This window comes from Numida meleagris, chromosome 19 (assembly GCF_002078875.1).
Source record: "Numida meleagris isolate 19003 breed g44 Domestic line chromosome 19, NumMel1.0, whole genome shotgun sequence".
Lineage (NCBI taxonomy): Eukaryota > Metazoa > Chordata > Aves > Galliformes > Numididae > Numida > Numida meleagris.
Window position 1 is genome coordinate 9,908,284 of NC_034427.1, and position 24,816 is coordinate 9,933,099.

The following is a 24,816-nucleotide window of genomic DNA, read 5'->3' on the forward strand; positions in this document are numbered from 1 at the left end:
TGGGAGCTGGAGGGGATGGGGGTTCAGGGGGGCACAGAGCCGGTTCGAAGAGGATCGGGGAAGGGGGGCAGCTGGGGGGCTGGGCATCGGGGGTCCCGGGGGGGAACGGGGCTGAGCAGCGGGGTCCGGCGGTGCGCACGGCGTTGGTGCAGCGCGGACCCTCGGGGAGCGCACGGAGTGAGTGCAGCGCGGAGCGGAGGCGCGCGGGGTCGGTGCTGCGGGGATGGGGGGACACGGAAGTGGGCAGTGGGGACCGGGGGGAACAGGGACGGCGCTGCGGGGACTGGGGGGGTGCAAGAAACCGGCGCGGCGGGGATCCGAGGGGTGCACGGGGCGGTGCAGCGCGGGGATGGAGGGGGAGCGAGAGCAAGAGGCCGGTGCGGGGAGCTCCGGGGGGAGCCCGGTGAGAGGCCGTACCCTGAAGAGAGCGGCGTCCTGCTGCTGCCGGTAGTCCTGCTTGGCCGCGTGCTTCCAAGGGATGCGGAAGAGCGTCCGCTCGCGGTTCTCCCAGCGCAGCCCCGGGTAGCGGCCGCTGTCGATCTGCGCGATCAGCCACTCCTTCAGCCGCATGGGAGACCCCGGCTCCGCCATCCCGACTTCGGCCCGGCCCGGCCCGGCCCCGCCGCCTTCGGGAACGTGCGGCGGCCCTGAAAGCGAAAGCGCGGCGGGACCCGGCCTTTCACTTTCCCTTTCCTGACGCCGCTTTCGGTTCGCTGACGCCCCGGGATCCCGGCCCGAGGGGAGGGCACAGCGCACCGGGACGCGCCAGGACACCGGGATGCACCGGGACACCTCGCATTCCGCAGTGCCCTGATGCTGTGCTTGGGCTCCTGACGCTTTGTTGTCCTTAAGGAGCTGTGCTCCCCTTTTCTCCCGCTTTTGGGAGCTGGGCACATCCTTTTTTTCCCCCTGCAGGACCCCACGCAGGCCAAGAACGGACTCGGTCTCTTCTCCAGTGATAGGATGAGAAGTGATGGCCTCACATTGCACCAGGGGAGGGTCAGGTTGGATATTAGGAAACATTTATTTTCAGAAGGAGAGATAATGCACCGGCACAGGCTGCCCATGGAGGTGGTGGGGTAACCGTCCTTGGAGGTGTTCCAGAGCCTTGGGGATGTGGCACTGAGGGATGTGGGCAGTGGGCACAGTGGGGTGGGCTGGGGTTGGACTTGGGGATCTTGCAGCTCTTTTCCAACCACGGGGCCAGGCTGGTGTGAGCTGCTGCAAGCAGTGATGGTGGCTGCATCAGTTCTTTCCTCCACTGCACTGTGCGCTGTGCTCGGGGGGCTGATGCTGCAGCTCTATCACCGCCCCACTGAGTTTCATTTCCAGTTCTGAGTAAGAGAAAGTTACCTCTGGGCCGGGGATGATGCTTCCAGCATCAAGGCTGTTCTGAGCTGGAAATCCTCAAAATGAATAAGCGGCGACACAGTGCCAGGTTCTGGCCTTCCCCTCTCTGGGGTTTCCCACAGCGTGTGGGGATGGAGCACAGCCACATGGCACAGGGCACAGCCGGGTGCCAGCACTGCACAGGGCAGTCTGGGGACGGGGGACAGGAGCCCGCTGGCCCTGGCAGTGCACAACCATCCTGCTTGGGCCGGGGTTTCGGGGACACTGGGAGGGAACGCAGAGCACAGGAAGCTGCCGTGGCCTCTCCACCGCAAACTGGGGATTTCCAGCAGCAGCTTAGATGTGGGCTGAGCACCAGCCCTGTCCCAGCCCCTGCAGGGCAGTGGGGCAGGGACAGCGCCTGCCCCCTCCTCACCCCTCGCTGGGGTGATCCAGATGCTTTATTCCAGGAAAAGGGCCCGGTGGTTTTACAAAGGAGGATTCACGTCACTCCTCTGTGCATTGAGGTGATGCCAAGGGGCTGCTGCCATCTCAGTGGCTTGCACAAATTGGATCCAAGTCCTGGAGCTAATCTAAGCTCATCAGGCAGACCCAGCCTGGCCGTATCAGCCCTTATCAGCCGGGGAATTCTTCTCTCCTCACAGAAGCGGTGACGTGCAGGACCCAGGGATGCAATTACTGTGCCAGCGGGGAAAATGCTCAGCAGTCAGTTCCCCAGCTGTGCTGCTCCCTGCATGGGGAAGGTGAAGCTGCTTAACCCTTCTGCTTTTAATGCTGAAATGCATTTCAAAAAGGAGTCAAACATTAACTCACATCTAACGCTGCCCTTGCCTGTATTTTTCCAGTTGTGCAAACCGGATCTGCCAAAATAAATATTTTGCAGTGCTGCGGACCTGGACCTGGAGGTGCTGCTGCTCTGCACGTGGCCTTGGTACGGGTTTATTGCACAGACCAGGAAATCCCAGGTGCAAATGCAGCGTGTTCGGGTGAGGGGCTGCAGGGCTGGGCTGGAGCCCCCCACATCTCCTCACTGTGGGGTGAGGGAGCAGGGGAAGCGGTGGGGCAGGGGTCTGCAGAAGTGGTGGGGGGTGGTGCTAAGTTACTGTAATGAAAATGAATGGGAGGTTTAGGGTGCCTAAAAGTGTGGCAAAGCCCATGTGCCAGGCACCCCACGTGGCTCCACGCACCCCATGCAGCACCTGTGGGTGTAGAGGGGCCCTGGGGTCACCCAGCATCCAGCACAGGTGATGTTGATGTCCCACCTGGGCAGCCCAGCATCATCCTCACCTGTGGCCGCCACAGTCTGAGGTATTTAACAGCACAGGGTGGAAAGAAGCAGGGTTTGTACCACCTGGTGTGGGCCACTCTTCCTGCAGCTCCCAGCAGTCTCCAGCTCTGAGGTGTGATGAAGGTGCAGCAGAACAGGATCCATGTGAGTGCCTGTTTGCTCCTGCCCCCCCCCACAGCACCAGGGCTCCTGGCCCCTGCCCTGAGCAGGGCTCTTAGGAGCAACCTCTGCCCTGCAACCCAGTGACATGGGTGGCTTCCATGGGTGACGCCGCCGAAGTATGGCTGGGTGCTGCTCACACAACTCTAAACTGCATTTGTGGGGTTGCAGCTGCCCCCGTGTCCCCAACAGCAATGCAGGCTTCTCATCTCCTGGCTGGGAGAAGAGGCTCATGCTGTGCCAGGAACTTTCTGCCCCAGCTCCCCCTCTTTGGCCCAGGCAGGTCAATCTGCATTAAACAGAAGTTTAGTACCACAAGGACATAGAAATTATTTAAGCAAAATGGCTTAAGGCTCTGCTTTAGTGAGGTCTGGTGAGGTTAAACATTTATTTCCCACCGTTTAAAGATTGTGCCCTGGGATCAGTGGGAATGCGGTGCAATGAACACTGAAAGCTGCAGTGCTTGCTCGAGGCTTGTGCTTGGCTGGCCCGGAGCACCAGTACAGCACGATTAGCTGCTAATGTGCCCCCGCACCCACCTCGGTTCTGGAAGCTTGCTGCTGCTGGTGGGAAAACTGCCCCGAGGAGTCAGCGAGATCTCCTGCACCTTGTGTGCCCCTGAGGCCCATGCAGCTGGTGCTGAGGTGCTAAAGCTGCTGTCAGCATCACCCGGGTGCTGGGAAGCCCTGTCTGTCACTCTGCCACAGTGACCTGGGAGCTGTGATCTGTGCTCCTGCCAGATGTCCTCACACACCAGGCACTAATGGGCTGACCCTGCAGAGTACAGCAGTGTGAATGAATCCCTCCCCCAATAGCTGAAAGCCAGGACAGAAGATGGCACGCTTGAACCCAGAGAGGAGAAGGAGCTGGGCTCATGGTGGCTCTGCGATGCGGCACTTCCCTGCTGCTGCAGCTCCTTAGTCTTTACCAGGCCATGAGGTGATCCGGGCTGGGATCACTTCAGACAAGCTGGGATGCAGGAGAACGTCCTCTTCACCCGCAGCAGAAAGGGAACAGTGCTCTTGATGTCCCTGGCCCTTGGTACCAGTCCTTGCCGAGCTCCCTCTGCTCGGGATGCTCTTCCTCTCCCCACTGGTAGCAGGGCCTTGATTTCTTCCTCGTCGTTGAAGGGAGATGTCCCATATCTCTGCTTCAGGTGCCTGCGCATCTGGGGAAAGAGGGAGAAGCAGAGTGGCATGCCTGTGTCAGTGTGAGCCCAAGCTTGCGAGCAAGAGGCGTAGGGAAGGGATCTGGTGCCCTGTCCCTGCTCTGTCCTGCATCCCACCTTGCGGGCTGCGCTGCCGCTGAACTCCTCCAGCTGCTGCTTGAAGCCGGGGTTGGGGTTGGCAACGGGTCGCACGCTTCTGATGGCCTCTAGCACCTCCTGAGAGCTCATCTCTGTGACGGCCATGACGTAGGCGATGACAATGGTGGTGCTGCGGGAGATCCCAGCCAGGCTGGCAAAGGAAAGAGCGTGTGGGCCACCAACAGCAGCGTGCACTCCTGGCTGCTGCCTTGACCCCATGCCTGCCCCTTGTTCCACCCCTGTGCTTCAGCTATTTTGGTTCCTCTTCTCAGAGAACTTGCTCTCTGGGAAGCCAAAACCCTTCCAAGGTCCTCTCGAACAGTGCCTATAAATATACCCTGCTTCCCAGGGGAAGTGAAAGCAGCAGCCACTGCCTGGAAGCCTGACCCAAACTGCTCCCTTCCCGCTTGCTTAACTGCAGCAAAAAGCTGCCCCTCTCTAGTGGTTCTCCATCCTCCAAGGGGCTCCTCAAATCCTGCTCAGCTGGGGGCTGCAGCTGAGCCTGCTGTTCATGGACACTGGGACTTTGGCAGATGTGGGCAGCTAACGCGGGGGTTCTGGTGGCAGGACCACTTCTGTGGGCTCAGCTGTGCTGTGTTGGGCAGAACATGGCATTACTTGTGGATAAAGAAGTTTTACCAGTGGACGAGGCAGTTCCCTCCTTGCAGGCGACACTGGTGGATAAAACTGATGCATTCCTTGAAGTGCTTCTTGCTAGCAGGAAAAAGAGAACAAGCAGAATAAGGACTACAGGTGTGGAACCCGATTTCTAGGCCGCAGGTGATGCAGCCCAGAGAGTTTGAGGACCAAGCACTAAAACAAAATGCCTGCTACTTTACAGGCACCATCACTCGCTGCTGAGATCCGAGCAGCTCAGTGTTCATTTCCCAAGGAATGGCCCATAGCACTCTTCAGCTGCTCACACTCTGAACATGCCACTGCTCTTGGCCAGCTCTGTGCTTTCCCCTGCTCTCCAGGCAGCTCTGCCTGTGTTCTCAGGTAGGATGCCCATTCCTTCTCTGTATCCCTGCTGTGCTGGCCTCACCGGGTACTCACATGCTGGCTTCAGGCGTGTCTGGCAGGGGAATGCGGAGGTAGGTGATGTCCTGCAAGACATAAAAGGAACAGGAGAAGCTCAGCCACCAGCGTCCCTGCTCCTTGACCCTGTGCTCCCCTTGGGCCCTGTTCCCACAGCACAACTTTGCTCTGGGACGGGGCCATGCTCGCCCTCAGCAATGCAGCAGGGAGAGCAATGGGGGATGAGAACTCAAGGGAGAGGGTGGAAAATGAGATAAGATTGGAGAGCTGGAAATCTTCTCATCAGCAGTCAAGGCCAGGTTATATTCATGAACCAGCGAGCTTCCCAGAGAGCAGAGGGGCTGCCTCATTCCTCTGGGATTGCTGCTGAGGAGAGGGGAGAGGTTGATGTGCCATGGGATGCTCAGAGCTGGAAGGGAGAGATGCTGCAAGATGGAGAGAGCTGCGGAAATCTGCATGCTGGCATCCTACCTGCAACAAGGGCTGGGGAGATTCATGGATTGACACGATGTGGGTGATCTTGTTCCGGCTTAGCTGCTCCAGATCTTTGGCATCTAAAGGATAAAACTTGATATTAGCACGTATTTATTTCTCGCCCTCCTCTTCCCACAAGCACGTCCGCCGCGCTCCCACAGACAAACCAGCACGCAGAGCTGTGCTCTGGAGGAACAGCTGCACTACACCCCCCGCATTCATCTACGCACTTGGTAACATAGCAGACACAGGCAAATACGCAAACGCTTCTTGGAAACCTGGGAATGCAAACCCAGGGATACCAAAACAGAGACCTACTCCCTCCAAAGGCACTTGACCTTGCAGCTTGGGTGAAAACTCACTTCTGCATGAGAAAGCACTCTCTTGTGCAAGCAGGCAGCTTTGCACTTGCCTCTACTTGCTCACTAGCTTAGGGAGGAAAGAACATGCCCTGTGTTGACATTGCTCCCACGCATGCACACGTAGTAAGGGGACTTGCTGCAGCCTGACTGATCTGCTTTATCTTACAGTTATCTTACAGACTGCAGGAGCAGGGCTGCAGCCTTTCACATCAATGCTGTTTGGCGTGGCCAGAGGGACCTGCAGAAAACGACAGCGATTTGGAACACTTTGCGTGCATCCCTCTGCAATTGCATGCATGGAGATCAGGTATCCTCAGCTTTCTGGGGAAATGACCTACTTTTACTAATGCTCCAGCATCCTCTGGTTGTGATTCTGGTCACTGGTCTAGCACTAAAGTTCTGCTGGGAGAAGAGCCCGCTCATCTTGCTGGCTAAGCAGCTTTGTAGCTGCTTTCCTTTCATGACACGACCAGCTGATACTGCACAGGCTGCTGGAGATGGGTACTAATATTTTCTCCTCTCGTGGCTTTGGGTTTCTAAACTTCTGAGGGTGTAAAACCTTGGCCCAAGAATCTGAAATACGATGTGCTAATGGCATGATGTGAATATTTAACAGTGGCGAGCCTCAAGAGACACGCTTCATGTTAAAGCCCATGCTGTGTGTGCAGGAGAGGGAGGTGGGGACCCTCTGTCCATGGACTCATACATCAGCCATCACCTTCCCACCCAAGTTCAGCAGTCAGCATGACAGCAATTAGTGACATGACTGCAAAGGGTTATTATGGCTGGAAAACGCTTTCAGTCAGAGAAAATGTCTCTATGAGCTGTCAGAGCTTAATTTAGCAGGCCTGAAATCTCTGTCATCACCCTGAATTTCTTGGTGGAGTGATGCTTTGGTGGCATCTGGCCAGGCCCAGACAGAGGTGGTTGCTTGCAGTAACCTCTGAGATGGGCCTGGAGCTGGGTCCCATCCACGTGCTCCCTGCAAGGCTCTCAAACAGTACCTGCCAGGAGCAGCTCCTCTAGTCCTCACCCCAGACACGCTCCCTTTGGATGCTGAGGAGTGAGGAGTGTGCTCGTAGCAGGATGCTGCCAGCCAGGCTGCCCCACCACTTCTAAGACGTTTCCTTGGCAATTCATGCCAGTGTTTTCAAATGCTCTCAGCACTTCCAGCCAGAATCAAGCTGTCAAAAGAGCCGTTGGGAAGGCAGGAGCTCTGATAAATGCTGTTTTTTCATGGCAGACGCCAGTCCTTAGTCATGAATGACTGACAGTAAAAATCCATTATAACAGTGAATTGGTGTCAGAACGTGACTCAGCCTCTGGGAGCAACACCCAAGTGTGTGCAGTCCCATCCTGCCTGGCTGCACACCTGGTGGGGGAGCTAGGCTTTTGGGAGGGCTTTTGGTCTCAGACAGTGATGTCCCTGATCCAGCTGGTGTCAGAGCAGAGATGCATCCGCTGGGGCCTTTCCTAGCAAGGTCGTGGCCCCACTCAGCCCCCGGGTTCCTGAGATCTCAGGGAAGCTATGATAGAGAGAACAGGCTGAAAAGCAGCTTTTATCCATCAGCTGGAAGAAGAAGGGTTGTGCGTTCACACACCCAGAGCCCCTGAGCCTTCCCGAAGCAGCCCTGGGAAGCCAAGCACAGCCCACCCAGTGCAGCACAGGCAGAGGCACCAAAGGCATGTAGGTGGGGAGCTTCCTTGCAGCACAAGACCGTGAGGTCAGGGAAACTCTGTGGGGGCTTCTCTGCAGTGTGGGGCTCTGCTTACCAATGAAGTTTCCCAAGTAAAGGCCAGGGAGGATCTGCAGGACACAGAGAGAGATGTCAGTCTGTAAGCATTGAACGCATACCATGGTACCCAGTGCACTGGGGTTCCCCTGCCACCGTGTCTGCCTTAGCAGTGTTCACCACTTGCTTCCCCTCCCCTGGACTCCATCCCACCCCATGCTGCAGGCAGGGCTGTGTCCAATGCACCTGATCCTGCCCTGACAGAGCTGCACGGACACAGGCTCCTGCACGCAGGGCTGGTAGCACAGTGGGGTATGGGATGAGCACAGCTGCTCAGCGGTGTCTCAGCACGATGCAGAGGAAAGCAGAGCCTGCCGAGAGACTCAAGCCAGGGTGAGCCCAGCCTTAGTCAAAAAAGCAAAAGTCCTGCCATTAAAATGAGTGCCTAAGTCACCTCTCTGCTGTCACCTCGCTGCCTCAAGGCCTGGAGCAGCAGCAGTACCCAGGAAAGCTGGAGGACAAGACCCAGGACAGCCTTGGCCAGTGCTGGCAGAGCAAGGAGCAATCAGCCGTGATCTCCCACAGCCCCAGCTCTGCTCTGCTCTACAGGGAGTCCATTTTCAACAGGTCTGGGACAAATTGCTATGGACACTGTGTCTTAAATTTATTTGCCTTGAGAAATTTCACTTCTTTTGATGAAAAGGCAATCACCTGACAATGCCTCTATGAACAGTATGCCAGATTACAGAAGTGAGATACCTTGCATCCGTTCCTACCATTGGTTATTTTATATTTTCCCTCTTTTCCATAATGGAGAATTAGGATGAATAGCATGTACACACTTGTGTGTGGTTGGGTTCACTTCCAGCTTCTCTCTGTTGCATGTTTGGTGGGCTGAGGTGATTTCTACAAACCCAGTTATGCTTGCACTTATTTCACTGCCCACGTTTGGAAACATTTTTATTGTTCTAACAGCTTTAGGAGGTTTTTTTTTTTTTACGATTCCTAACATTTTAGATCAATTTTATATCAACAGGGTTCCTGTAACTTTCAGCAACTGCACTGAAAATGAGATGGTAAAAGAGCCATTTAGCAAGGCCAGCTCCCAAGGGCAGGACACTGAGCCATGAATAATGGCACATTCTTGTCCCCAGTAACTTTCTGATACGCTCTTTGCTGAATAAAATGGGGCATTGCAGTTCCACCTGAAACACTGAAAACTTTCCCAGCTAACGAGTGGCTAGAGGTTGAAGGGGATGATTAAAGCAGAAAGAAGATGTCTCTGTTCACCTGTGACCCAGGAAAAGCTCAACCAACCAGAAAATAGAGCCTGTCCCCTCCATCGAGCGATGTTTTGAGCACCGTGCAGAGCCCTGAGCCAGCAAGCACGGTGTGGCACCATCAGCCTCTGGGTCTAACAGAGCTCCTTGGCGTGTGACTGGGAACTTGTGCCTTTCTTTTAAAGGTGTTGGAAAAGTTTCCTACCTCCCTCAGAGGGGTTTGCTGTGACCTCCTGTCCTCTACACTTTGGAGCGTGCCCACCAGTGCTGTTTAAAGCATGCATGCCCCAACAGAAGTGGCTGGAGGTGGCTGTCAGGATGAGCCCTTGCTGCAGCCTCACACAGCGTCCCTGCCTGCTTCTGATTTTGCTCAGCCTGCAGGTAAAAAAGCTTTTCCACCAGCTGTGCCTTGTGCCAGTTTCAGCAGCAGCGTGGAGGCTCCCTGGCACACGTAACGCTGCTCGGCATCACAGAGCAAACAGAGCCCGACCAGCATCTCCCACCTCCAGCACTGCAAGCCTGTCCTGCAGCGCCCAGCTCTGCAGAGCTGCACCCCAGCGCTCCCTTTACCTTGCTCATGCCATTTCCCATGGTCTGCAGCACGTGCCCTGGGAGAGGCGGGGAGCAGGTGTCCTTGTCCCCGATGCTACTGTCCTCCCTGTCCCCGGGCAAAGCCGCCGTCCCCGCTCCGGATGCTTGCTGGGAAGGTTTCTGTCATGAAGAGCTCGCTCCTGCGGGACAGCTGCTTGTGACGAGGGACTCGATTGCAGCACACAGAGCCCAATCCCCCGGCCGCAGCGGGAGACAGAAGAGACCTCGTCCGCTTCCCCTGCAGCTTCTGCTGAAGCCCTTCCCCAGCACCCGCCTCCCTCGCACCGACTGCTCCTTCTTACCGGGAGGAGACAAAGGAGGAGAAACTCCACCTCTGAGCCGTGGTGTGGGAGCGCTGTGCTGTCTGCTGACAGCCGCTGCTGCCAGCACGGACGGACAAGGCTGCAGTGTGAAGAGAAGAACAAAACCTTTGTCCCATTCGATCAAGGGCGGTCTGTTCGGCTGAGCGCCCAGCGGCATGCCTGGCCCTCGCTGTGCCTGTGCTGGGGGTACAAGACCCCCGCAGCCCAGCAGGACAGCGGGCTGTCACTGCCCTCACTGTCCTCACAGATCGGGCACTGTCACCTGAGTACGGGTGAGGAGCTGGGTTCAGATGGCGTGCATTCAGCCACCGCTCGGGGCCAGGCTGTCCCCAGCCACCCGTCCGTCCCGTGTCATCCGCAGCGGGGTGAAGGCCAGGCTGTTTTCCTGATCTGAGCACCGATGGGACAAGGAAGTGCCGTCACCTGTCCCTGAGTGGTGGTGACGTGGCTGCGGAAGGCCCAGCGCTGGGTCAGGGCCTGGCCCCCTGCTCAGAACACTCAGACTGCCCGCAGGACCCCAGCTGTGCCCACCCCACATGGCCCACGGGCAGCTGGCTGCCTCCTGGGTACCACAGGGGAAGGGGACAAGCACAGAGCCAGCACAATCCCAGCACCCTGCGGCCGGGGCGGAGCCTGCAGGGTGGGGCCGGGGCCCGCAGGTGATCCCTAGGCCCGAGGGGAACCAGGCCCGGGGCGCTGCGCCGCCGTTGCCATGGAGACGGCGCGGCCTGCGAGGCCCGCAGCATGGCGGAGCCGGCGGTGAGCGCGGCCCTGCCGCCCTGCCGCTGTGCCTGTCCGGCTCGGCGCTCCTCACCGCCTCTCCTTTCCTCTCTCCCCGCAGGCCGCCGCTCCCCGCGTCCCGCAGCGCTGCCAGAGGACAAAGCAGCGAACGGCGGAGCGCGGAGGGGCCGGGCCGTGCTGCGCTGCCGGGGCTGTCCGCGGTGGGGCCGCCCCGCTCCCGCTGCCGCCGCCCCCCGGCCGCCCCCGCGTCCGCTTCAAGTGCGGCCTCTCCGGGCCGCTCCTGGACGTGCTGCGCCGCCGGCCCGGCTGGCAACAGGCGAGGAAGTAAGAGCGGTCTGGTGCTAGGCCTCAGGGCCTCTGCTGGCCTCCGTCCCGGGGGGGCAGCTGGGGGTTCATAGGGGATGCTAAGTCCATGGGCTGGGTGCCTGTCCCAGAGCAGCCCCGCTGTGCCCGCAGAGCATGTAGGCTGTGCCAGGCCTGGAGGTGGGGACTGCTGGAACCCCACGTTTAAAATGGGGAGTGCATCCCACAGCCCTGCTCAGGGATGGAGAGCTGCAGAGGGGAGCAGAGGTTGTGCAGCACTGTGGGGGGGAGGTGATGGTGATGGTGATGGTGATGTGAACGTGCACGGTGCTCTCTTCATGGGCCCTTTCTCCCCAGCGAGGAGGAGTGGGATTTTCTCTGGTGCGATGTGAGTTGGCTTCGGGATAATTTTGACCACGTGTACTTGGAGGAGCACGTTCGTGTCTGCCACTTTCGCAATCACTATGAGGTAAGGAGCCCTCGAAGGTGGAGTGAAACTAGGAGGGTTTGGGGAGGTATTTTTAAGCTGTCAGTAAGTTTCCATGAGAAGTAGTTATGAGTGGAAATAGCTGGTAATGTTTTCCACTGTGAAAACTGGCCTCTTTCTTACAGCTCTGATAAACCATCAGAATGTGTCAACATCCCCTGTCTTGGGAAGGGCTTTGCTTGGGAACCTGACACTTTGCTTTGCTCTGTTCCCAGTCTGGTAAACACCAACAAGTCTGTGACTTGAAAATAATAAAACCAGCTGTGGTGTGTTAGGGGGTCTGGTTAAAGACCAGACCTTCCCCTTGGTAGGTAAAGGTGCATTTCCTGACATAGCAAAGTGGGAACTCCTGCAGATCCAATTCATTAGGGTTAGATATATTTGTATACCGTTTGCCCGGCGAAAGTACATCTAAGGATGGTGCACTGCAACAGGTTCTCCAAAATGGTAGTGTTTTGGGGAGCCTTTCCTGTATTTATAAGCAGATTAAGTTGCAACACCTAAAAATCTTATGTCTGCGAGGTCTGCTACCATCCTGCATGTTGCTTCCAGCCCGGTAAGGGCTGCTGAGCAGTATGTGTGCCTGCTCCAAGCCTTCATGCTCACCAGAGTTAGTGTAAATGGAGGCTGACAGTGGTTTATAACACTCATCTGCAACCTGCAGCGGTTCAAGAGCCCATACGCTTCCAGCTCTGCTGGTTGTGCCACAGGGGCAGCAATCTCAGGAGCGGATTGCGTTAAGCCTGCCTGTGAACATGATTACAGCTGTTGGTGTAGGCAGTTCTGAGCAGAGCTGTGCTGGAAATGAGTATGCTGTCTGCACTGTAAGGGTATGTTAGAAACGGTAACACATGGGTCGTATGACCTGCTCTGTTCTGGCTTCCCTGTGTTCATATGGAGATTAAATAGAAAATTGAAATCAAGCCTTCTTTGCCAGAGAGCAAAAGCAGTTCTCAATAGTGTCTATGTTTATTTACTTTTTCCCTTGCAGATGATGTAGTGCAGTTGGTCCCCAGACATCACCAGAAGCATCTCAGGTGCAATGAATGCGAGCCAGTCTCTGTGAGCACCTGTCGAGCCTAATCTTGTATTCCTCTTTCTACCCAGCTGAGTCGGAAGAACTACTTAGTAAAGAACCTGAAGAGGTTTCGGAAGCAGTTAGAAAGAGAAGCAGGAAAACTTGAGGCAGCAAGATGTGACTTTTTTCCAAAGACCTTTGAATTGCCTTCAGAGTACCATTTGTTTGTGGAAGAATTTCGCAAGAAGCCTGGCACCACTTGGATCATGAAACCAGTAAGTGCACGATCACTTTCCTCAAGTGAGACAAAGATGAATGGATGCCTTCATTCTGTGGAAGGAGAGGAAAACATGCAGGAAACCCACAGGAAGAACTGCATGTAGCAGGGTGGCTAGAAGCAGCAATGCTTCTGGCTGGTTTCCTGGCCAACGTGTACTACCCAAGCATTCCTTCTTGTGTTACAGTTTATTTCAATAATTGAAAATCAGCTCAGTTTATTTGTAGAGCCAAAGTTAATTCAATACTGAAGGCACAGAGTACAGGATTTTTCTGTGGAGGAACAGATTGTGCTCCTAGGGATTCTCACTGTGTGGTTATGGCCAAGTTCATGCTCTTAAATCTTTCAGTTCAGCTGCAGGTGTACAAGAACGCATGAGTGTGCAGGGCAGCTGTCTAATTGGGCTTGTTGTTGAGCAGAGTTCTAGGGCAGCCCCTAAAGATGGAGCTATGAAAACATCTGTTTGGTTTCAAGGAAATCCCACTACGTTAAATGTCAGCCCTTGTAAATCCAGCCAATTTACTGAGTGGACTTTCATCCTGAGAATATTGAGAGATTACAGAAGACTCCATGAGCAGCCTGGAGTGTAAGCTGGGGTGGATTTTGTTAACGTTAGCTTTTCCATGCTCTACCATGAAGTGCAACCTCGCGCTCTGAATCACATTTGTCCCACAAAACCTATATCTACATGGAATAATGGCGAATGGAGCCATTTCCAATTTGACCAGTGTCCTGGCAACCAAGGAGGAACTGTAATTTCTAAAAGAAACACAACAATGCAACGTAAATCTAAGAAGTGCTTTGCTTCTGCAAGGTGATTCAACTCATTTAACATCATGAGTATTGGGCCACGGCACATAATTGAAAATACACTCGTTAGTGAGCTGTGGGAGGACAGTTGCTTTGCTTTGTGTGGTAGGTCTGGCAAGAAGTCTAGGGCAGGACAACTTGCCTTACACTGTGAGTCAGGTCTGTCAGTAAGGGCAAGCTTCTGAGAAGGAAATAGGAGGTAATTGTGCAAACTAACGTGAATTACAGCCGGGAGGATATCAGCTAGTGATTATCCAAGCCTACAAATGGGAATGTGTTAACTGGCAACAGAAAACCTTATATTAAGCTGATTTTTATGCCCACAACCTCAATTAAGATGGTGGAAAAAAACAGGATACAGTAAACAAAGATATGTAAATCCGGTGATTACTGGGATTTTACCGACACCTTAAATGAAATAGTTTGTGGCTGACCTCAAAACTCACAAACAAGTAAAAATAAACTCCGTTACTCATTCTGTTGGTCTGTGCTCTTGAGCAGCCCTGTGTTGTGACAACCCGGGCTGCCCACTCCCACATTTGGATGCTGTAGGTTTGGACATGCATAGTGGAAGATCCTGGGACTGCGGAAGTCTGAACTTCCCTTGGAAGGCCCTCTGGGGAGCCTGCCTTCTCAGGTGCTTTATCCAGGCCACTTCTTCACACACAGTGCAAATTAGGCTGTCTTCAGCTGTTCTGCTCTTGCTTGCCGTAGTTCTCTGACATTATTCACGACATCCCTGTTCAATTAAGTTCTTCTGTAGCATACACAAATTTAAAGTGTGACTTAAAAAATTCCCAACAACATATGTTGTGTTACATATATTTCTGCACGCGTGTGACAGAGTTTGTTTATTCGTCTCTGTGGGACTTTACCGTAGGCTGTCTGCCTGCTCTGCCCTTTCCACCAGGAATTCTCCTAACACTTGTAAATCTGAGTGTATAGCATTAGAGAGCTCTCATCAGATCCCTTCATTTTCTGCCTGTCCCCGTAACATTAAATAAATATGCTTGCATACAAACAGATGATGAATCAGGTTATGCAGGGCTTCTGTGCTGAAATAGTGGGGAACAGCAGGAAATCCTAACGCTAAGTAACTCAGCTTCTCCGTGCTGTAGGTTGGCAGGTCACAAGGTAAAGGAATTTTCCTGTTCCGAAAACTGAAGGATATCTTCGACTGGAAGGCGGTGAGCATGACCTTGTATTCTGCTTGGGGAATACCCAGCAGACACTTTGTTCTTTTTCTGTTCTTTCAGTCCCCTCTTCCTATCAAAGACTTATTCTGGTTTCCCGTGCTGGTCTTGTGTGATATTCCTTCATTATTGCTCTGTTCACTGTAAGTCCCTTCCTGCATGTCTTCCCAAATAGTTGGATGCTTTATCTGGGATCTGACATCTGAAATGAAGACAGGGCTTCCAGAAAAACTGAGTGTTTTTTCACCATCTTTCCCATATACAACCTTGAGAGGGGAAACTGCATGTTGGTTCTCTCACAGGATGGTGGCCGCACTAATGAGCAGAAGGATGAAACACAAATAGAGACTTACGTAGCTCAGCGATACATCGAAAATCCATACTTAATAGGAGGTAAGGTGCCCATTTAAACCTTTGCTTTTCTGCTATGTGGAAAAAAACTATCCTAAGCTACGGTGTTCCCACCGGGTAGAAGGGGCTCTGGGTAGTTCTGTGTGCTGAACCACACGTGGCTCCTTTTCTGAAGTTAACTCTTTCATGAGGGTGGATGGCCAAATTTTTGTCAAAATAATTCAGAGGGATGCACGCTCACGTCTTGCATTATTTTTCCAGAAACTTGTGGCTTGTCATTGGCTTGGAGTAGTGGTCCCACCGGTGTTTTTAATCTTAGATGAATGTTCACAAAGCCCCTGATAAAGTAACCAAAAATGTGAATTTCAGTCCTTTTGTGTGTATATTCAGATAGAAACTGATGTTAAGTGCATCTAAGACTAGGCAGCTGTATCAGCAGGTGGATTATATGACATTTTTCTGTTCTTTGTAGGTCGAAAGTTTGACTTAAGAGTTTATATTCTAGTGACATCTGTAAGTGCAAACCACTGTTTAGATCAGAACTGGATTTTTCTCATCTTACTGCTCAGTTGTTCTTCTCCTTTTCTCCCAGTTCATCCCACTGAACGCTTGGTTATACAGAGATGGATTTGCTCGCTTTTCTAGTATGAGATTTACTCTGAATAGCATCGATGATCACTGTATCCTACCTGTCTGTGTGAGCTATAAAGAAGGGTAAGAAAAGAAATGTGTAATTTTGCTGCTTAGTATTAGATGTATCAGATGGATCTTGTCACTTGTGACTCCCGCAAACATGGACAGGGTTCTCCTGTCCTGTTGCTGCCACTGTCGTTCTCTCTCCCGTCTTTTTTTATTGGCAGACTGGTGTCACCAGATCACTGGAAATGTCAGTTTGACAAATCAGCTAGGACCCACGCTGAAATGTCAGTCCTAGTTTTATTGTTAGTGGTTGAATTCTGGCAGCCTTTCTTCATCCTTAGCTTCAGCGAACGTAGGGACAGAAGTGATTCATGGGACAGAACTATTTGATTTCCTGTGTGCCACGCTTCTTACTGCATTGAGTTTGATAGCTTTTATTTGATTAACACGTCTTCCCAAAAGGTATCCCGCCTTAATTTGATGGCTTAGGAGACAGGAAAATCCATCACTTCTCTCCGCGAAAGTTCAGCAGAGTTCCTGCTTGCTCTGAATGATCAAAAGCCATCCCAGAGGGGAGGAACAGCAGCCGTTCTGGGGTGGGGGTGCACTGGAGTCTAGAGGCACATTTGTGTGAAGAGCTTCATGCCAGCCATGGGGTATGCTGCTAGTCCAGGGCGATCTCTTCTTCATTTTCCAAATACCTCTCTTGGTTACTTTGATTTTATTTTTTTTTAATGTCTTCCTGAAATTTTCACTTAGATATCATCACGCAGTGTCGTATATAAGCTCAGGTGGCTGAAGCCTCTGCTTACAGAGGGGGTAATTAATTGGGACTAAGTCAGCGGCGGCTGGTTTAGAGTAAGAACTCAGTATTTACTTCCTCAGTGTCTGTTTGGCTTTGATCCTTATCTCTGTTTCATGCCAGATGTTCACCTCACCAATGTGGCCGTGCAAAAGACTGCGCCTGATTACGATCCTGAGAAGGTGAGCGAGTAGCACTGCCTGCAGACTGCTCCCCCGGCGCCTGCCAGTGGGGCTCGTCTGGCAGACGCGAGCAAGCTGACCTCATCGTGCCAGCTGCCACGCTGTGGACATGTGCTGCAGCCACTTAAACGTGCTGCTGTCTCCAGACACCCATAAATGTGATTTCATTGATAGGAGAGAGCTTGGGTGAGCATTCGGCTTTAACTGTTGCGTTGCAGCTGTCTGCTCATCTATAAGGCTGATGTTTGTGACTTCAGCTCTGATAGCTTTCTACTTAAGCACTCGTCTGAGCTGTAGCTAGCTTACGGCTTAGCCCTTCACTTCTGAGGCCTTAGTGTTGCAAGGTTACCATTGCTAGCACAACTGTCACTATCGAGCTTCCTGTCGGAAGAGGTGGCAGCTGAAAGAGGGAGAAAATAATCTTAAATGAGATGTCAGATGCCTGGTGGATCTGAGGAGAGAGCCGGCGTTTGAGAGTAAGAGAGGATTGCATCGAACTTCCCATTTTATAGGCTGTTCCCTTTTATAAATTCCATCTATATGGAAAGGAGGGTCTCTGCGGTACCCTGACAGAAGAGAAGATGGTGATTTACTCCTAGAGAATTTCTGATGGGGACCTGGAGGCTTTTATTTTTTTAATTCCTCCCCTCTCTCCTTTATAGATAAAATAATCAAACTTGAATTGCTTAATTGCATTGTGGGATTGGTAGCCCTTGCCTTCTGATCTCTGGGTTTTTACTTAAGAATTCTTGCTTGGCTGTAGAGACTGTAGAGTGATGACTGAAAAAAAATCACACGGATTAAATGTGTGGTCATCTGTTGGGAACAGCTTAGTATAATTGTGTTTGGATGTCTCAGGGCTGCAAGTGGATGATTCAGCAGCTCAGACAGTACTTGACTGCCAAACATGGAACGGGATCGGTGGAAGTTCTCTTTGCGGATATGGACAACATTTTCATCAAGAGCCTCCAGAGTGTTCAGAAAGTGATTATCAGTGACAAACACTGCTTCGAGCTGTACGGCTATGACATCTTGATTGATCAGGACCTGAAACCGTAAGGGTGTTAATGAACATAAAAGGGATTATAGTGTCAGGCCAGCTGCTTTCCCTGGGATGCTGGGGATGCCTCGGGACACTTCTGCATCCTGAAGGTAGCTGGCTTCAAGTGAGCCAGTCCAGGAACTGCAAGTGAAACAGGGAGGTTTGAGTGGTTTTACACATAGGAAGCTGGAATCTGTAAGAAATGCAGCTGTCCTTGCTCAGAGTATAGAGTGCAGCACCATGTAAAGTTGTTAAATCTCTAGCCCTGTGTTGTGAAAACCTGCTATTTTGGTTATTTCTGTAATAAGTTTCCCTGAAAACATCGATGTATCACAGCAATCGCGAGAGACAGGAGGGTTGCTACCTTCTCTTCTCCCACTTATGGGATGCTGCTGCAATATACATCAGGGCTGATAAATGTCCAGCCACCACTGTGAGGCTGCTAGCACTAAAGTACATCCCCTGTGTCTGTGTTATGATGGCTAAAAGGGGGACTCCAGCTGAAAGAGGTGCCTTCTGTTAATGGAGAAAGAGGCTGTGTAGGAATTGAGGACGTTGAAAAGAAAGAAAAACCCCAAAACTTGAAAACATAATCTGACTCTACTTAGATTAGTTTTAAATATAGCTCTTCTCGTAGTCTGAGTGAAAAATATGACTCAAAGTTCAGCTGAAATTCTCCGATTTTTATCTGCTACATGCGCAACCCAAGTATTGCAACAGCAGGAACCCGAAAGTGCAACTAACTTCTCATTACATGAGTTGAGAAAAATAGAAATGGCAAGTAGTACTTCAGAAATGACAAGCTGGATTCTTCTTTCAGCCTTAATTACATAAAGTGCAAGTCGTGCTATAGGTAAGGAAATATCCCTGAGATATGATTTATGTTGACAGTGCTCTTTATAGCTGGTATACCTGTGACAGCCATGTGTCCTGTCAGCATCGGTCTCATTTCATGTAGTGCCACTGGGGACAGCTTTACTTCAAATGAGCAAATAAATGCAGCTCAGCTCTGGTCCTGGATAGCTCTAATTTGTATAATCTACTCAGTTCGTAGCCTCAGACCAAATTATTGCTTAGGTAGCCTGCACGTAAGGAGCTGGAGTGACTTCAGTTGGTCAGGAAACAAACCTAAGTGGTGGATTGGACTGAAAGTCATTGATGTGGTTGCAGTGCTTAGGTCCCACTCCTGCTGCATGCCTCGTTTATGTGGCTCTGGTAGGAGAGCCATTTGAATACTGTTGTGCTATCAAACTGTTCCCAGGATACTTTGCATTCCTACACCACAACTGGGTTAGTGCTTGTTCTGCGAATTATCCTCGATGTTTACTGCTTTCTCTAGAGTTTGGTTTTAACTTGCGTGTCTTTCTGGATGCTGGGGGGATTTTTTCTTTATTACCATCGAGAACAGGAATAGAAACTTTGCAATAAGCTCAGAATGTTCTTTGGCTCAGTGTGCGGGAAAGAGATTTGGGGTTAGATTTCCTATTGCTTCACACTTACTCCTGCCTGCTGGCAGTGTAATGATTTTGTGGATGGACGTTTCTGCTAGGTGAGCCATTGGTAAAACTGCCTGTTTCTCCCTAACTTACTGTTCTATCTCCTCAGCTGGCTTCTGGAGGTAAATGCGTCCCCTTCCCTTGTTGCCAGTAGCCAAGAAGACTATGAACTCAAGTGTCACCTGCTCGAAGACACGCTTCATATTGTGGACATGGAGGGCAGGTGGGCAAAGAAGCTTACTACCCTCTAAAGGTTTTTGTTATTGTGTGAAGGTGTTCACACATTCTGTGATTCTCTCTTTTCTTGGCAAGGTGCTAAGCTTTATAACTGTTAAATAATGAATTTCCAGAAACTGGGCAAAGTAGGCAAGCCTACCCCCGCTTCTGAGTGGGGAAAACACAACAGCACAGTGCTGGAAAGGGAAGTTTTTTTTTTTTCCAGTGTTAGAGCTGGGACTTGCACAAGAACTGCTTCAGGGCTCCTTCTGCATTGTGCCTCCCACACCTATTACTTCTGGAGTGATCTGCTCCAAGAAGCCAGTCTTGCATCATTTTGTGGTTGACTTTACAACTGTGCTAACCTTGGATATTCATAGTAGAAAGATATCCACTGCTTTCAGCTTTGTCTCTGACCAGGAGTTTATGCCTGTGCACAGGAAGATAGTCATCATTACTCCAGTACCTCAGTACTTGCACTTGATGTTGTAGGCTGACTGGGAAGGAGCAGCGTGTTGGTGGCTTTGACCTGATGTGGAACGATGGGCCTGTCAGCAGAGGAGGAGACCTGGGTGCTTCTGTGAATGGGAACTTCATGGCAAACACACACTTAGGTATGTACTCACCCAGTGCTGGCAGGGTGCCCTGCTCACATCCCTTCCTCAGCACGAGGAGAGCACACACCCTTCTCTCTGGAACAAGAGAACAGGGAACATCGACTCTTACAAGATGAAGAGTCCAAAAGGAACGAATGCTTTCCAAAAGTGGATGTGAGCAACTAGATTGCAGAAGCACTACTGAAAACAAACACATAAACGTGGGGGGAACTATGTTGTTTATAGTCCTGCTTTTCAAGCTTTAAATTGTTGCAGTTCTCCATATGTCAGCTTCACTGAAAATCTTATCCACAGTCATTGTGGTAGCCATTTACTAAGCACTCCCCTAAAGCTAGCTGTGTTTTATTTCTTAATGCTATGAATTGGTGGTTGGATTCTGAGGTCATACTTCTGAGAGGCTAACATGTGTCTTGAGTTTATTTGGCAGTACTCAGCTCAGTGTGCCTACAGCCATCGCTGCCTGTAGTTCATAGATAAAAAAAAAACACAAACACAGCTTCAACTGAAAGTGGGCAGTTCCCCTTTGTGCTTGTGAAGGGTGTAAGGTAAGGTCCTGTGCACCTCCCCTGTTAATGTTTTCATTGCAGGCTGCTTCAATGACAGGAAGAAACAACTGAAAGAGCTCTTCGGGAATCTTCCTGCACAGCAGACAGTGTAAGGCCGATCCCAAGCTTGGCTTGGAAGATTACTATAAAGTTCATGGTCTCTCTTCCTCCTATTGTGCAGCAGCAGTTCACATTTCTCTCCGCCTTAGCCCAAGACAGCTGGCCTTCTTGTTTCTGAAGGCTTCCCCAGCTGGGAAGCTGTGACAGGCTCGAATAAAATATTTTACAGTGGCTGACAAGGCACTCGCAGGTGATGCTGGCTTCTCAGCTTCCCACCTGCATTCTGCATAGAGTATGAGAAAATAAAGCAGCTGAACGCAGTCTGACCAGCAAAACAAAGCTTTTAGGGAAAGCAGACACCTGATCCTTCTGCTGCTACTACTATGGAAACATGTCAGATCATAAAACTTGTTGCCATGATACTGTAAAAATAACCTTGCCATCACATGTTAGAGACATTTCCTGGCTGTACTATGCAGGTTATGTAAGAGTGCAGTTATAACACAGGCACTTGGCAATGCACTGCCATTCACTTCCAGAACAGATGTAAGGTGCCTCAGATTCTAAGTTAACATTACTTTCAATCTGTGTGTCTCTAACTTAAGCTTGAAGTGGAAAGCAGATGAGCTACCTGGAGAGCCAGTGACACGTGGACAACTGCAATGTTTGAAGTCTTTAAACTCTATTAAAATAATCTTTACAGAAGTCCAGAAGGGGAAGGGCAGACGCTTTCTTGTAAAAATAAAAATCACAGTAGTGCACTAGCAATTACGATTAACTTTCAAAAATCTTACCGTGGTTTTAACCAACCTGTATGGGGACTGCAAGCTCAGGATGAAGGGTAGTGCATAAGACAGGACCTTTTACAACCTCTGAAGAAAGGGTTACAGCTTAAATCAGTTATCCCTCTACTACAGGCCAAGTCCAGGCTCTTTAAGCTGCAGGTTTTTGCTAATAGATGTACATTTTCTTCTTCCATCCTGTTTTGAAAGCCTCATTTTCTGTGTTCTTTTGGCTCCCAACTTGACAGCAGCCTGTGTTTTCCCAGTGAGACTAACAGGATGCTGCCTTCTTCTGTTCCTCCCTACACATCTTTAAGGAGATTCCTGACATGTTTCAGATGTATAGCTTCATTTTGTTTTAATACCACGGGCACACACAGCTCTACTATGCTCTGGGCACACTGCAGATTTACAATTCCTCCTACTCCTGTTCCTGACACTACAGTGAACTGGCTCTGAAGCCAAACTACAGAAGCCCTCACATAAAAACCCAACAACAAACACACACACAGTTAGGAATGCCCCACAGTGCTGATTTTAATAATCCCCCTTGCAAGCAGCTGTTTGTCAGAGGCCGTGAATAAGGCAGTGTTCCAGCAGTTGCCTGTGCCCTGCTCTGCCCCCCAGTCCTCAGCAAGGAGCAGGCAGGGTTTACAGCTGGAAGAACTGCAGTCGAGGGGCTGCACCTTTCCCTGTGCCCACCAGGTTCTTCAGGAGAGGCTCCAGCAACGCCAGGAGTGCTGGGAATCCTGGAGGCTATGTCGGATACAGTGCAAACACCGTGAGGGACAGCCCAGCCACACCATGCTCTGCACGCGGTCGCAGCGATGGCACGGCTGCCTCAGCCTTCCAGGATGCGATTGATGAGTTTCATTTCTTCCGGGGTCATGGGGTTCAGGTTAAATCCCTTCAGCTCAGGTTTACCTGTGAGAAGGTGCAGGACATTGGGATTCCGCTATAAAATGCATTCAGCGTTCCGCATGAACAGGAAATGCGGGGAGGGCAGTGCTGCAATCACAGCACCACGAAGGTTGGAAAAGAATTCTGAGCTCATCAAGGCCAACCCCAACCCACCCCACTGTGCCCACTGACCACGTCCCTCAGTTCTTGGACGCCTCCAGGGACGGTGACCCCACCACCCCCTGGGCAGCCTGTGCCACTGCATCGCTGCTCCTTTGGAGAATAAACCGTTCCTAATAGCCAACCTGCTCGTCGCTGTGTGCTTTGGGAGCCTGTTCAGCACGCTGCTGGGTGACAGCTTTGCAGCAAGAACTACACATTATTGCTGGAGCAGGGAGGGAATTGCAAAGCGAGAGGAAAAGCGGCCCCAGCAGCACCCAGACCTTGAGCTTCCGGAGTCTCCCCTCAACATCTGCTCCCAGACCTTTGCTGTGGGGTTCAAGACCAGGCGAATTTACCTTGAGCTTCAAAGAGACGGTTGACCTTCACACGCAGCTCCTTCCGGAGGTTGTTTATCTCCTCGTCCAGATGTTCCTGATCTGAAAATAGCAGGGCAGGAATAAGGGGGACCGGGGCTGAACACGGGACCAACGGAGAGCCCGCAGGACCTGGGGGCAGGAGGGGGCCGGCTCCAGCCGCGCTCTGGCAGCGCTCGCTGCCCGGGGGCTACACGGGATGGCAGCGGCCACGGGGCTCTGCGTGCCCGCAGACGAGGGGTTATTTAGCTCAAACCTCGTCACGGCCAGCACCGGGCAGGGCCCGCCGTACCCTTCTGCAGCATCTCCTTGGTCTTCGCCTTGGGCAGCTCGATGAACATGTTCCCGAAGCAGACCGTGGCTTTTCCTGCGGGGGAGCAGCATCGTGGCTCAGCGGCGCCCACGCCGCCCCCATCCCCGCGGGGCTCCCGGCCTCACCCTCGGGCTCCGGGTCCTTGTGCAGCGCCCGCAGCGCCTCGCGGTTCCGGTTCCGCTTCACGTCCAGGTCGACGATCTGCGGAGAGACGGGAGGAGAGGAGAGGGAAGGAGAGGGGCCGGGCAGGGCGGTGCCGCGCTGCGGGCCGGGCCGGGCCGCACCTGCTGCCGCGCCGCCAGCACGTCCTCGGCCAGCTCCTCCACCTCGGCCAGGTAGCGCAGCACGAAGGCCGGGTCCCGCGCCATGGCGGCCAGCCCCGCTCCGTCCGTTTCCGCTCCCCGCCGGGCGGCTGCCGCGGCCGGGCCCGGGAGTTCCGCGGCGGAGGGGAAGCGGCGGGCGGCGGAGCGCCCCCGTGCGGACACCGCCACCGTGGAGGACCGGGAGGGGACAGCGCCACCGTAGGGATAGAGTGGGAAGAGCGCCCCCGTGCGGACACGGCGGGACGCGGCCGGGCCGGAGCGCGGGGTGGGGCCGCTGCCGGCGGGGAGCGGAGGTTCCGCTCTTCGGGGACGGAGGGAACGGCGCGGAGCCGCGGCACGGCGCTTCGTGCTCGGTGTCAGGGCGAGGTCCTGCCCCCTGAGGGCGGCCCCGAGCCGCCAGAGCTCAGGGAGCGCCGGGACGCCGCTCTCGGTCGCGGGGTCTGGTTTCGGGGCTCCCCGTGCGGAGCCGGGGGTTGGGCTCGGTCATCCCTTCCATCTCGGGGTGTTCCGCGGTTCCGCGGCCCGGAGGAGGGCTGCGAGGAGCGGGGCACTTGGTGTGCGAATAATCCCCGGAGGAAGATTAACCAGATCGGAAGATTACCGGCCCTAATCGCGTAAAGTCGTTTGTGACAGTTAACAGCAGAGATCTCAGCCTGCGGCAGCGTGTGCTAAAATAAGAAGGCTCCCAGCGAAGTGGTGGAAATGAGCACTTGCGCGCAGCATCCTGGCCGGGCTGGGAGTGATTCAGGCTTGGTTTGGATTTTTTCCTGACACCAACCAGAAGAAGCAGCAGGACTGGGGCTAGATGCCAAAGCTGAGAAATGCTCCTTTCCAGTGGGGGTTTCAAGGTGGAGCTGGGAGCCAGCTGCTCCCCATCCACAGCGCTCTCTCCCGGGGGGTCTCGGTGTGACGTGGGTGCCGGGGCTGGCTGCAGGGGGACACAACATGCGTGGGAGAGACCTGCCCTGCAGCCCCACACCGCAGCGTCCACCGCAGAGCCCTTGGCTCCAGCTCTCTGCCTGGCGCGCAGGCAGCATTTGATCCTTTCTGCTTTGATGGGATCAGGAGACAGCGTGCCTGATTTCCATAATGCGTGCTGGGATCGCAGCTGGAGCTGGAGCTGGGTTTGCTTCCCAGGGACGCACGCTCTTCAGACCTCTGTGGGCAGTAGAAGCTGTGGCCGTCTGTCCTGCCTCACATGCGTGGACACGGCCTCTGGGGGTCAGGATTGGGTGCTGGGAAGGGGGATGGGGATGGGGATGGGGATGGGGATGGGGAT

General features: G+C 52.9%; 3 protein-coding genes and 1 long non-coding RNA gene across 15 annotated transcripts in view; 2 read left to right on the top strand and 2 right to left on the bottom strand.

Annotated features, from left to right (window-relative positions):
• On the top strand, positions 1-22,669 carry TTLL9 (tubulin tyrosine ligase like 9). 10 transcript variants are annotated; one of them, XM_021416470.1, is made up of 19 exons: positions 1-177; positions 916-1,004; positions 1,800-1,856; positions 1,995-2,093; positions 2,196-2,336; positions 6,146-6,284; positions 10,746-10,969; positions 11,306-11,417; positions 12,543-12,728; positions 14,659-14,727; positions 15,036-15,126; positions 15,557-15,597; positions 15,677-15,764; positions 16,649-16,707; positions 17,566-17,762; positions 19,355-19,468; positions 19,954-20,075; positions 20,666-20,732; positions 22,171-22,669. In XM_021416470.1, the coding sequence occupies exons 1-19, from the start codon at positions 16-18 to the stop codon at positions 22,424-22,426; spliced, it is 2,313 nt and encodes a 770-aa protein (XP_021272145.1). In that variant the 5' UTR covers positions 1-15; the 3' UTR covers positions 22,427-22,669. The 10 variants fall into 10 exon arrangements, with proteins under 10 accessions (XP_021272145.1, XP_021272146.1, XP_021272148.1 ...); XM_021416471.1 differs by having other exon boundaries at positions 2,196-2,315; XM_021416473.1 differs by lacking the exon at positions 22,171-22,669 and adding an exon at positions 21,289-21,461.
• On the bottom strand, positions 3,157-10,206 carry DUSP15 (dual specificity phosphatase 15). Of its 3 annotated transcripts, XM_021416480.1 has the most exons (9): positions 10,167-10,206; positions 9,884-9,983; positions 9,561-9,721; positions 7,751-9,365; positions 5,613-5,695; positions 5,160-5,209; positions 4,743-4,817; positions 4,083-4,254; positions 3,157-3,965 (listed from the first exon to the last, which is right to left on the bottom strand). In XM_021416480.1, exons 4-9 carry the CDS (start codon positions 7,833-7,835, stop codon positions 3,753-3,755), a joined length of 678 nt encoding a protein of 225 aa, XP_021272155.1. In that variant the 5' UTR covers positions 7,836-9,365; positions 9,561-9,721; positions 9,884-9,983; positions 10,167-10,206; the 3' UTR covers positions 3,157-3,752. The 3 variants fall into 3 exon arrangements, with proteins under 3 accessions (XP_021272155.1, XP_021272156.1, XP_021272157.1); XM_021416481.1 differs by lacking the exon at positions 10,167-10,206 and having other exon boundaries at positions 7,751-7,784; positions 9,884-10,025; XM_021416482.1 differs by lacking the exons at positions 7,751-9,365; positions 9,561-9,721; positions 9,884-9,983; positions 10,167-10,206 and adding an exon at positions 5,783-5,858.
• PDRG1 (p53 and DNA damage regulated 1) lies at positions 22,329-23,681 on the bottom strand. The gene is made up of 5 exons (XM_021416483.1): positions 23,499-23,681; positions 23,340-23,415; positions 23,158-23,268; positions 22,884-22,964; positions 22,329-22,389 (listed from the first exon to the last, which is right to left on the bottom strand). Exons 1-3 carry the CDS (start codon positions 23,580-23,582, stop codon positions 23,162-23,164), a joined length of 267 nt encoding a protein of 88 aa, XP_021272158.1. The 5' UTR covers positions 23,583-23,681; the 3' UTR covers positions 22,329-22,389; positions 22,884-22,964; positions 23,158-23,161.
• Positions 23,881-24,816, top strand: part of LOC110408079 — a 1,535-nt gene continuing 599 nt past the window's right edge. The window contains exon 1 of the long non-coding RNA XR_002444150.1: positions 23,881-24,385. This is a non-coding gene — a long non-coding RNA (uncharacterized LOC110408079). The remainder of the gene's footprint in view (positions 24,386-24,816) is intronic.